The 13,510-nt window shown below is 39.6% G+C and overlaps 1 protein-coding gene across 1 annotated transcript in view; it reads right to left on the bottom strand.

Annotated features, from left to right (window-relative positions):
• Positions 1–981: 981 nt before the first annotated feature.
• The window catches only part of CPQ (carboxypeptidase Q), a 193,165-nt gene continuing 180,636 nt past the window's right edge, over positions 982–13,510 (bottom strand). Inside the window, exons 4-5 of the mRNA XM_008581070.1 lie at positions 1,580–2,355; positions 982–1,329 (exon numbers count right to left, since the gene is read on the bottom strand). Coding sequence (XP_008579292.1) covers positions 2,221–2,355 — 135 coding nt within the window. The 3' untranslated portion in view covers positions 982–1,329; positions 1,580–2,220. The remainder of the gene's footprint in view (positions 1,330–1,579; positions 2,356–13,510) is intronic.

Genomic DNA, 13,510 nt, shown 5'->3' on the forward strand with positions numbered 1-13,510 from the left:
AGTTTTCTGCCACTATTTTGTTGAATATGTTTTCAATACATTCTCCTTTTTCCTCCCCTTCTGGAATACCCATGACTTACTTGGATATTTGAGCTCTTAAGGTTGTCTAATGTCTGTCTCAGATTTTCTTCAATATCTTTGATTCTTTTCTCTTTTTTCTTGTCTGCTTGTGTCATTTCAATCAGCCCATCTTCAAGTTCAGAGGTTCTCTCTTCAACTTCTGCAAGCCTGCTGGTTAAACTCTCCATTGTGTTTTTTATTTCGCTGAATAACTTCTTCAGTTCGGCAAGTTCTGCTACATTTTTTTTCAGGTCATTGATTTCCTTGTACATTTCCTCTTTCAGGTCCTGTATACTTTTCCTCATTTCATCATGATGTCTAGCTGAGTTTTCTTGTATCTCATTCAGTTTCCTTAGAATTATCACTCGAAATTCCTTGTCAGTCATTTCAAGGGCTTCTTGTTCTATAGGATCTAGAGCTTGAGATTTATTATCTTTGGGTGGGGTACTTTCTTGATTTTTCGTGTTTCTGGTGTCTTTTCTTTGATGTTTATTCATTGTGTCTCTTCAATGTAGTGGCTCGGGTTGGTCACGCTGTCAGGTGCCGGCTGCTGTCAGCGCTGACCTTCGCTGCCCAAGCTGTAGCAGGAACAGTTTTGTTTCTGCACCTGTGGCCGTCCTGCAGCGCACGTGTAGCAATAGCCCTAAAGATTTTTTATTAGGTTATTTTAGTTGTTTCAGACTGAAGCAATTGTTTTCCTCTCCCCTCAAGGGACATTTGGCAATGTCAGGAGAAATTTTTGGTTGCCACAACCTGGGGGCGGGGTGCTACTGGCATCTAGCAGGTAGAGGCTGGGGGTGCTATGAAACATCCTACTGTGCCTGGGACAGACCTCACAACAAAGAATCACCTGATCCAAAACATCAGTAGTGCCAAGGTTGAGAAACACTGACCTATTTAGATGTCAAAAAAGTACACAACCACCTTTCCATGTCTTTATTTTAAAACACAAGTAAGCTATAAATCAAAATGGTACAGTGAAGATTTGTCCCAAACAAGACAGTTTCAGTAATTTACTGTTAAGAAGTTGAACAATTATTTAATGGGCTGATTTACAGGATTAGAAGTGTGCACTAAAAGCAGGAAGAAAAGCATGAATTTAAACACTTTATGTTTTTAAAAATAAGCAGTGGAATGTTCTAATCTTTACTACATCTGAAACTGAGGTTACTCCACAGTTATGACATAAGACATTCTGCTGATGAGGCATTTTAAAACCACCACTGTCTGATTCACACATGGAACTCTCACTTCAGACTATTTCACTATTTCTTTTTTTTTTTTTTTTTTTTTTTTTTCCCCGTGCCGGGAAAGGGACCCCAACCCCCGGGTTCCCCCCCGACCGGGCCCGGGGACCGGCAATGGGATTGCAAGCCTCGGTGTTGCCCCCGCGCCTCACTCAGCCAGTGAGCGGGAGCCAGTCTGTATGTGGGATCCGAACCCTCGGACGGGAGCGCCGCCGCGCTTCCCAAGCGGCGCACTATCCAGTGCGCCACCGGGCCGGCCCCTATTTCACTATTTCTAACCACACTCAAAATCTACTCTTTTGACCAACACACAAAAAGGAAATAAATATATTTTAGTTTGCAAAAATGATCATTAAAATAAACTGCTTTCTCTATTAGCCCTTCCTTTTTATGCCTGTCCACTTCCCCACATCTAGATTTACCTTGAAGGCCCATTTTTTCAGCCTAGATTCCTTACTGTGGCTAAGAAATCATTCTTTCAGTCCTGGGTCACTCTCTTTGATTTCTGTCATGGAAGGATAACCAGCCTTTCTCCATTATCCTAACAGCCCGATAATGTCTTAAGATAAATAAGGACAAGAAAGTAGGCGGTGCCGCTGATTTTTCTTTGCATTTGATCATGGTTTCCTTACATAGTCTCCAGCTGATATAGTTAAATTTGCTTCAGTTTTATTTGCTTGTTCGTTTTCCCCAGTGGCTGATAATAATATTTGATACTTTGGATGTCTGGAGTATACTTGAATAAAAATTTCTTTCCTTAAGGAAATACGTTAGTTCTTTGCTGGGAATCAACTGATGGAAAAAAACTATGTATAGATCTGAGGAGGATCTTTGAACACACCACAGTAACTGATCTGTTAATTATTCTGTGTACTGAGTTAAACATGTCACCACTGAGATCCTCACACATTGGTTAACAATTTTCTAAATATTTACCAAGATCTTTAATAAGCGAGAGTGCTTCCCATGATATAAAGGCTCCACCGCCATCATCCATGGCTCCCTGCCCAACATCCCAGCTGTCCAGATGTCCACTGACTAGTACAACCTAGAAAAAATAATAAAGAGAAAAAAGTAAATAATACTAAGCAAAAATGATATTAGAGAGGAAGCATTAGTAGGCATTCCAAATTCAAAAATGAAACTTTTACATTTTCTATTTTACATCTTAAAAGGTATGTGTCACTACTAGTGGAAAACTTGGTATAAAGGCATTATAATGGATATGAGGTCATTCTAATAGTCATAGTTAAAGTCCTCACCTTATACCTCTCTTAGTTAATATAATTTTGAGCACTAAAGAAATTCTTATTACTGATAGATGTTTGATAACTTTACTACATGGCTTAACAACCTAAATCACATAAAAATGGAGCTCAAAACTTCAACCATATTCTCATTTCCCAAATTCTAGAATACATTTTATAAACATGTTAAGTTGAATTTAAGTTAAAAAATGAGAACAAAAATTTACTTTTTAAAAAATAATTGCATTTTGTGCATTACAAATTACTCTAATGTTGAATAAATAAATAGCTGGATTAAAAAACTACATCTAATTAAACGGAAGAAACTTTAAGAGTGATTTCAATTTATATTAGTTTTAAATTAATTATATTATAAATTTCAAAACACCATAGGTTTAAAATTTTTTTCAAGTTCAAGAAGTATTAGCAATTCTCTCTAGGAAAATACAAAAACATTTCACTGGAAGTAAATTTTATGGACACATTTCTAATAAGTTAAAAGCCTAGTAAAATGATGGTGGGCCAATAGGATATCTGTATGAAAAAAATGTATCTTGATCACGTGATACAGTATACAGATGTCAAGTCAGATTGAATGCAGATCTAAAAGATTTTAGAGGAAAGCATAAAACAACTTTGTCAACTTGGAGTAGGCAAAGATTTTTTTTTTTTAAATGCAAACCATAATAGAAAAAATAATACATCAGACTTTTTAAAAATTAGGAATATTTGTTCATCAAAAGACCCTACTAAGAGAGCGAAAAGGCAACCCACAGATGGGGAAAAATATTCACCATACATATATACATTAAAGGACTCATATCCAGATTATATAAAGAATCACAATGAAACAATAACAGAAAGAGTCAACTGATAGATAAAGGGGCAAAAGACTTGACAATTCACAAAAAAAGATACACAAGTTATTAGTAATTATACAGAAAGGTACTTGGGTTCATTATTATCAAAGAAATATAAATTAAACCACATTCAATACATATCCACCAGAATGGCTAAAATGAAAAAGACAGAATGCCAAATATTGGTTAGAAGGTGGAGAAAGTGGAATTCTTGTACATTGCTGGTGTAAGTGTAAGTACATACAGCCACTCTGGAAAACTGGCTTATCTATGAAGTCTGAATATACACATACCCTATGACTTGGTAATTCCACTCCTAGCTATCTAACCAACAAGAACGTGTGTGTGTGTGTGTGTGTGTGTGTGTGTGTACTTTAACCAAAAGAGATGTACTAGAATATTCATAATAAAGTATTCATAATAACCCCCATGCTCCTCTGAAAAGGAAACTATTCAAATGCTTGTTAACAGTACAATGAATAAATTGTGTTGTATTCATCAATGGAACACTGCACAACAGAAAAAATGAACAAGCACAATACATGATAAATCTGGATGAATCTCATAAGCATAATGAAGAGTGAAAGAAGCCAGACACAAAAAACACATCGTGTATAATTCCATTTACGTAAAGAACAAAACAAGCAATACAGGAGAGTGGTTACATTTGGTGAGGAGGGTTAGTGACAGGTAGGGGGTACAGGAAAGCTTCTGGGGTTCTGGTCATGTACTGTTTCCTGATTTGGGTAACGATTACACATCTGTGCTCAGTTTGTGACAGTTCACCTTTCTTATACACTTAGGATTTGTGCATTTTCTCTGAGAAAATTACACTTCAGTGAAAAGTTAAAAGAAATGAGTTCAACAGATTGATATCTACGTATTGCCTATAGTAAAAAACCAGAGTTGAAACATTCTTTTTGATGGTGAAGATAATAATTGCCCATAACAATGGGAAAGCAGGATTTTTGGTATAAAATATCAGGATGACCCTTGGCACTGCCTGATTCACTGAGCAGCTGCAGGATCTCCTAGTGACATATACCCAGGCCCGGCCTAGTGTGACTTCATGTAGTTATAAACAAGTACAATGCTGCACACTAACAAATGGCCACGTAACAAACCCAAATGGATTGTTTCTAAGAGAGAAAAATAAAGGAAAAGACATGTTGCAATAGCAGGAACTTCTGATTCAGAAAGTGGTGTAATCCCATGTGGGATGAACAAGCCAATTAGTCAACGTTCTCACAACACTCAGAACCATTTTCCCAATAATGTTCCAGTGGACTAAAACTGTCAAAATGTGTTTCAATGAACTTTTTCTCAGATGACATATAGGAGTAACTAAATCAAAGCAGCTATTATTTTATTCTTCAGACTTCCTTCAGAATAATTAAGATCATTTACAGTCATACTTCTTTATGCCTTCAATCTCCATTACTTAAACCAGTAGTTAAAAGATGGGAAAGATTATCTCTAATGATAGGAAACTGAACAATATCCCATAGGATAAAATCTTTGGTACAGTGCTATGGAAGAATGATCACATACCATTTGGATTACAAGAGCTTGTTTCAGTATATATATTTTTTGAATCAGAAAAAAAATTGGGGGACACAATGAAGTACTAGTTGTAATTTTAATATCTATTGATTCAAAACCAGGTAATGGCAAAAAGCTACCTGTAATTCAGTAGCATTTTGAATGAACTTGAGTTTTCCTAATTATAAGAGCTTCTACATACACTTAGAATATAGTAGTGTAGGAGGCTAATGCAGCCTCACAACAGATAACCCAGAAAAATATACAAACTCACGAGGCTACTAAAAATCTGCCTTATGTCAGGGTCAGGCATAAATGAACATAAATTATAATAAAGTTGAATCTGGGATAAGAAAACAAAACACAAACAGACTACCCAGAGATGTAGTAAACTCCAGTTTTATGAAAAATAATAATCCGATAAAAGACAGGAAAATGCACAGTCCTGTTACTGCCTCTGTTGCCAGATATGGGTCCCTTAGAGTGAAAACAAGGCCTAGAACCAACAGAGAAGTGGGCATCCACTCATCCACCACTTCATGTGCTGCTCCCTGAGGCAGGCAGGGCACTGACCAGTTCCTTTCCCCCCAACTTCTTTCCTACCACCATCTCTTCTGAATGCAGTATATGGTAAAAAAAAAAATTACTTAAAACATAGCAACAGCAATAGCAGCCACAACAAAACAATGAGGAAGGCAGAATGGGGACTGCAGTGCTCTGAAATTTAGGGTTCCTTATTGGTGAGGCATACATTAGTCCTGACTACCCTGGGAATGGGGGCCTTAGGAATGGGGAAAGGACCCACCACAGTGGGGCAGAAACACACTAGATGACAGCCTGCTAGGAATTAGACTGGCAAGGGCACACGACCACCTGTTGGCCAGCTGTGGTCTGAAAGAGGAGACAGATGAAATCAAGGGTGGACAGAGAGCAGCCCCCAGGACAAACCCCTCACTTCTCTGTTATTGTCACATACAGAGATGCAGAGTCCAAATAGATGCACCTGATTAAAAGATGAAAAAATCAAAATGGGACTATGGCAGAACAAGGGAGAGAGAACAGCCTCAGGAGTGCATTCTAATAAAAACGAGCTAACACAACATACTGAAGAAAATGTTGTGATTTTTGGCATTCATTCATGATTTCCCTCAATAATTTTTATTGAGTTCCCACTGTGTTCTAGAGATACACAAATAAACAAAACAAGCAAATTTTCTGCCTTAATGGAATTTACATTCTGGTAGGGAAGATGGAAAGTAAATAAATTAAAAAAAATATGATGGAAGTTTTAAGTGCTATAAAGAAAAATAAGCCAGGGAAAGAGAATAGAGAGTGATAGTGGCAGGGAGAGGATGGAAAATGAGGCTATTTTAGGTAGAATTATCAGAGGTCTCTCCCTAAAGAGATGACATCGGAGTAGAGACCTGAATGAAGACAGAAAGTGAGCCATGAAAATCTGGGCAAGAAGCATTATAAGCAGCATGAAAACATAGGCAAAAACTCTGGGTGGGAACAGTGTGACACGTCTGAACACTGGCAAGAGGGCTGGTATGACGAGAGCTGAGAAAGCAGTAAGGCAGAGTGGCTGGAGAGATTGCTGGAAGCTGTAGGAGCAAGGAGAAACTTGTAGGCCACACTGAGGAACTTGTATTTTATTCTGTAATGAGAAGCTATGGGAGAATGGTAACATCCAGTTTATGTCTTTAAAAATTATAGCTTGTATAAAGAAAGAGTGAAGGATGAAAAGAAAGCAGGCCATTTCACCAAAATTAATCAATCAAAAATCAGTTTGCGAGGAAACATCAGTCTGCTTCTTCTTAAAATGTATATAGCCACTGGAGAATGCTGTCCCCATCCTAACAATGAAAGGAAGCTGCACCATCTATAAAGTCACAATTTTTTAATAAGCCCATCAGAGCTCTGAGATAGTAATTCAATCAGAATTATTATCTCTAAGAAGAGAGAGGATTGTTTTGCCTTTGGCAGTGCCAGGAGGGAGAGGTGGCAGTCATAAAAGCAGGAATGAAGAAAGCAACTAAAATGTTAACAAATCGTTAAAGGGCAAATGTGGGTTAGCATGAGGGTTTACAATCCCTGGAAACCCCCACAGAAGGGCACTGGGCACTCATTTTCCAGATCTTTTCCACAGGCCTCCATTGCGGGCTCATAAGAAAGGTGGGGAGCAGGGCAGGAACCCTGAGAAAGCCCATCACATAATGCAAGAGTGCAGATGATGACGGGATGCCTCCGGGAGGCAGGCAGCAAACATGCCTGCCTCTGGTGCTGCCTGCCTCTGGAACCCTTCTCCTATAGGAAGCAGAGGCCCCTGGGAGAGAGGCAGAAAACTGTCCTGCATGCCAGTCCCAGCCAAAGGTCAGAGGCTATGGAAAGAGGGGTAGAAAATTGTACGCCCACCTCACACCGACACTAGGAAAAACATCTGTGTCTCTGGGAGAGGGCAGGAAATGCACTCATGCCCAGAATTCTGCACTGATATAAAGCAGTGTTCTACTGCCCCTAGGTGAGGGGCAGGATACTTACTCCAAAGATACAAAGCAGAGCTTAACTTCCACAGGAGGAGGAGCAGAAATGTTGAGAAATCCCTACCCTTGAGCTGAGACTGGGCCTGGCCAAGACTGAGGGGCAGAAGAACCAAGAAACAACACTGTCCTCACCTCGAGCCTTGCACCAAGTAACAAGCAGAGCAGTAATAGTTTATAACTACGGGAAGGGCATGAGCACAGAGAGGCACCTTCTGTGGTGCAGACGTATACAGCCTGCTGAAAGCTGAGGGTGAAGCAAGGACATGGAGCCAAGCCCTCCAGCAACCCAAGCCCCATACTAAAAACAGAGTAGTACCAGCCTGGGAAGTATGCAAGCACCAAAGGCAAGAATAGAAACAACAAAACCCAAATCTAGCTCAACTATGAATAGCTTAACTCAACTACCTTCATACTAATGGCTGAACAGAAGAAGAGGCACTGTCAGTTTTGGACATAAACACTATTTACTCGGGCTCTACTGTTTTCTTACATACAATGCCTAGCATCCAATAAAAAATTATGAGATACAAAATGAGCAAAAAATAAAAAGATTCATTGTCACAAAATACAAAATTCAGCATAACTAGACCCAGATATCATCCAGATGTTTAAATTGTCAGACAAGGACTTTTAAAAAAACTGATTAACATTTTAAAGATTCTAGTGAAAAAGGTGGGGAATTTCATTAGAGATACCAATACTACTAAAAAAAGTGAAATATAAATGCTAAAAATGAAAAATACAGTATAAATATTTATAGATGAAGTAAACACTTAAATGTAGAAGTCAAAAATTAAAACTTTTGTAGGAAATAAAAAATATTATTATGTCTTCAGTGGGGAGTGGAAGATTTTTTAAACAAGATATAAAAATCCAAAGCAAAAGGAAAAGTATATAAATTCAACTGTAATAAAGCCATTATGGTTATCAGGAGAAATCATAGAATGAGAAGAGTTGCTACAAATTTGGAGAAGATATTTACAATGTAAATAACCAAAAAAATGATTTATATTCAAAAGAGATAAAGAATTCCTACTAATCAACAAGAAAAAGACAAGCAACCCAAAAGACAAAGGGTCAAAAGACATAAGCAGGCATTTCATAGAAAAATTATGAATGGACATTAAGCATTTGAAAAAAATGACCAATCTCATTATTGATCAGGGAATCATAAATTAGACCTTCAGTAAGATACCACTTTGTACCTAACTAACTGGGAAAAAGATTAAAATCTGACTATGAGGTTTGGCAAAGATGTTGAGAAACGAATTCTCCTGTACTACTGGTAGGAGCAGGCTATAGTTAAAACCATATAGGAAAACAATTGGACATATCCTTGTAAAGCTGAACATATATGTATCCCACAATCCAACAATCCCACATTAGATGCATACATTAGAGGAATTCTGGTACTTGAGTTCCAGGAGACATATATTAAAATGGCCAAACAGAAGCAATCAAAGGTCTCAAACCAAAAACAATGCAAACGTTCATCAACAGTAGAATGAATAAATAAATTGTGGCACAGTTATACCATGGAATATTACAAAGTAATGAAAATGACATATAGCTACATATATAAATGTAAATAAATCTAAAAACAAAAACAAAAACATGGAACATGGAACAAAAAACAAAAACAAAAAGAAAATCACAAAAGAAATAGAAGAGCAAGATTTCATGATGAAAAGCAAAGTAAACCAAATAGTTTAATGGTAAACAAAAAATAGGATAGTTTTTATATCAGATAGGGGTTGGAATAGAGAGGAGGAGATGATCAGAGAGAAGCCCACAGAGGGCTCCTAAGGCACTGATAGTGCTCTCTTTCTGAAACTGAGTGGTGAGAGCATGTGTGATCCTTCTGTTAGTCTAGACCGCTCATAGATAAATGGTCTTCTGTATGTGTGCTGTATTAAACAATGGCAGGAATTATCAAAGACCTACCTTTGAAAGGCATGGGGCTCAGATAGTTTTAAAGTGAGTTCAACCAAACATTGAAGGTCAGATTTATCTCATCCGATTTCAACTGTTGTAAAGCAAAGAAAAATACGGAACATGTCTACATTTACTTACAAAGCTATCATAATCTTGATATTAAAACATGAGAAAGATAGTATGCCCCATAAAAACCAACTAGAGATCAAAGATACTTGTAAAAATCTGAAATAATTATATCCAGCAGCATATTAAAAGATATTGCAATAATGGCTCAATAGTCTCCAAATGCCCTTGGTAACTAGAAGCAATATAGGTTTCAAAAATACTAAGAAAAGGCCACTTTGGGTCATACTTATCTTCTTAGCATGCCTAGCTTTTAACGTTCTTTGTTTAAAGTTATGTGAATTGTATAGGTATTTATCTCACCTGGCCACATTCTTGTTGATCAATCATCAATAAACAGGATGCCCATCAGACAATGCAGCATGCTGCATTTTACAAAAATCTTGCTCAATCAAAAGCCAGAGAGACAATTATTTAGGGTTTTTGTTTTTGCTTTTGTAACTTTGTTTTATTTGCAGCTGCTTCATCCTCCTAGCCTTAATTTTATTTGGTGCATTTTAAGTCTTAGGGCTTCAAAGTTCAAGGCCTAATGCATTTCCAGACACAGGAAATCCCCAAATTTTCAACAACAAAAATCATTAAATGGTTGAAAAATATGACCTACAGAAGGAGGAGGGAAAATAACTCTCATGATTTAGCCTTAGAGAAGAAGCCAAGGAGTGACCTAATAATGAACTTTAGCTAAGATGTGTCCCACTGTGGAAGTTAGGAACAGCAGAAGAAAAAGCAAAGCCAGGCATGGGCCACAGCAATGAGCATCAGGGTCATACAAGCCATCAAGAATTTTCTGATTAAGGCTTTTGTAGAAGTTAAAAAAAAAATGGATAGCAGGGGAAAGGTTATGGAAAATTCCCTTCCTTGAAGGGTTTCTAAAATAGGATACATTCTTAGGTCGTACATGGAAAGCTAAAAGAGAAAGGATAAATAAAACCTTTCAAGGTTCCATCTGATGCAATATTCCATGACAATTTTTAAGACTTCCTCTTTTATTCTAACCACTTTACAGGGAGAAACTGTCCTTTGAAAATCCTCTATAACCTCAACAGACTTTTCCCTGAGCATCTCCTTTCTGACTGCCAAGCATCTTCCCACAGTTTATAATCTAAACAGAGGTGGGCAGGAACGTCTCAAGAAATCCATGTTTTCTTAATCCGTGCTGGAGACAAAGCCTAGGCTTTCAGAGGGTAGTTGCTGAATGTATTGTCCTACTGCCCAGCATAGACAAAAAGGGCAACGTATTAACAAATATTTTCCTCCCTAATGATTCAGACTAGGTGGTCGACAGAATAAAGCTGGGCTCCTGACACACAGCATGTGTTCAGAGACAACACAGCAAACGTCTGAACTCCTCTTGAATTGATTTCTTATCTTCAAGCTTTTTTCTTTTTTTTTCTTTAAGAGAAGCTGTTGGGCGTTAGCTTGTAAGATACAGACTTCTTTCATAAGAAAATGGGCCATCTGTCCAAATGCTCAGGTATTACCACAGCTGCTCCTGAAAGGAGATGTTTCCACTCCCTGACTATCCCCTCTTACTTTTGCAGGTATTCAGACTGGATTCATAAAACAAAGATCATGCCTATTCCCGGCTGAATTCTCTGAGCACATTACTGAACTGATATCTCAGGCTAAAACAAGAAGGGCCTTAATTGATCTGTGGCTCATGAAAATCAAGTCTTAGGCAGATTTATAAAATGTGATTGCACTGTATTTGGAAGAAATGGCTGACATTGATTAAGCATTGATTTGAGGATGGGGCACAGCAGAGAATATCTATGAAAGAAAATCATTCTGATGAAATGGAGGAAATTGGGTTTCATCCAGAAGTCGTGACTTTTTGCAACAGGAGATGATCTTCTTTTTAAGTGAAAGAACCATGCTTCTGAACTCCTTCTCATTTAGCCTAAGCAACCACAGGATAACTTATCTCATTTTGAGAGGATGGGAGGAGTAGAAGAGTTGAATTACAACATTGTATTTGAACTTCCTGACGGAGGTAAGAAACACACAGAATCTCTTCTCTTAAATAAATTATTTCTCAGTAATGATCATTTTTCTCATGATCAAATCCAAACCCAAATCCATAACTTCTCTTGTCTTACAACCATTCACTTATCACTGTGTCTCAGGCTTTTTTCAGGCTTAAGTGGGTAGGATAAAAAAAAAGCATTTGGTACCCTACAGACTCTTTTATGGTTCAATCTAAAAAGCTAATAAGAATATCATCAATCTTTTATTATAGAAAATGGGTGTCAAGGTGCTTACTATCAAAAGAAACTCTCTTCAACTTAAATTTTGACCATTTAGGTTTATAAGCTAAAGGAGTCTTCCTGGTCTCTAATGGTTCCTAAAATCCCACAAGTCTATGTACGAGTGGCTTTGGAAATACCCAGCCATCATAGCCTGCGTAGTTGAAATTAAAGTTACCCAAAGCGTTTCTACCTCAAACATCCATGTTATTCTGTAGGCTCCTTCTTGCCATGTCCCTGAACCACAGTGTCAATGGGGAGTTAGGAGTCAACCATCTCAAGGCCCAAGACTTGACAGTGAACTTTGGGGTAGCTGCATGGCTTCCAATGATGGCAACACTTGAGAACCACTTTTATTTTGATGCATACATTCTAGTTTAAATGTAAAACAGTCGGAAGTGACTAATGACGGAGAAATACTGTTATGGGAGGTAGGGAAGATGGCAACGGGTCTGGAGTGGCCGTGCCAGGAAACAGCGCGATCCTGAGAGCTGTGCTCTATGATACCAGAGTATTGACTGTATTTCCAAGATCAACAAAAGGCGAATAATTCTTTCAACAACGATCCTACATCAACAAACAAGCGGCAGCAGGTTCGAGGTTTTGGGGCCGACACAGAGGAGGACTCCTGAGAGCACCCAGGCCCAGCTGTGGGAACGGGCGAGTGGCCCAGACAACAAAGGCCAGGAAAGCCAGCAAAGGACAGCGCAGAGGCGGAGTGAAGCGCGCCAGACCGGCGCAACTCTGCGACCTCTGTGAGTCACCCCCAGCCCACCCCCACTTGCGGGGCGAAGCCCGACTGCTCCCTGCCCACCTGGCCCCCGCCCACCAAACCAGGCTAGGCGCCCACAACAAAGCTACCTCCATTTTCTCGGGTGGGGGCGGAGAAGGCTGGCATAGTGAGGGCAGGCCAGCCATCTCTGTTTGGCGTGGCTCCTCACTGAGATGTGCTATTTGCTTACCTCGACGCGGGGCACCCCGGGGCCTGTGGACTGACCTACAATCCCACTCTCCCCGCAGATCTCTGACGGGGCTGGTAGCGTGGGGAGCCCCCGGCCAGCGTCGGGGGGGCAGGGAAGAGGAGCCCGCCCAGATCGTCTCTCCGCCACACCCTGGGCGTCGGCCCCAGATAAACTCCCTCTTCCCAAGAGGCAGATTCCATCTCTGGGGACCTCAGTTTGGAAGAGCCCCTAACTGATTTCTGGTGGGGAGAGGGGTACCCGGAGACCCCTCGAGCTACATTGAAGTTTACTAGTCAGCTCCCCAAAAGGGCTGACCCGTGCCGGGGAGAGTCAAAGAGGAATTGGGTGCTGAGGGACCCTCCCCCGAGGAGTTCACTCCCGGCAGTAGGAGAGTCAGGATACCTGCTGGGCAGGGCGGGGCAGGGCACAACTTTGATGACTCAACTGAAAGTCAAGGTTTGTAGAAGACATGCCTCAGCCCTGTCCTGAGCACACAGAGTGGGGAGGGGCCCGGCTAAAAGAGGCGGAATCTCAGAAATAAATAAAGAAAGAAAGATTAGGTACAGAGCCTGCAGGAACGATCTGCAAGGCTCAATAGCCCCATCTAGTGTTCACAGAGTGTGAAAACGCCCTGATAGCAAGGGGCAGAATACACACACCTTACGAGACTTGAATCAGAGGTCCAAGATTCGAGAGAAAACCCTCTCGAAAACCCTCTCGAAATCCTCTCGAAAACCCTCTC

Source organism: Galeopterus variegatus, unplaced genomic scaffold, assembly GCF_000696425.1.
Source record: "Galeopterus variegatus unplaced genomic scaffold, G_variegatus-3.0.2 Scaffold2252, whole genome shotgun sequence".
Taxonomy (NCBI): Eukaryota; Metazoa; Chordata; class Mammalia; order Dermoptera; family Cynocephalidae; genus Galeopterus; species Galeopterus variegatus.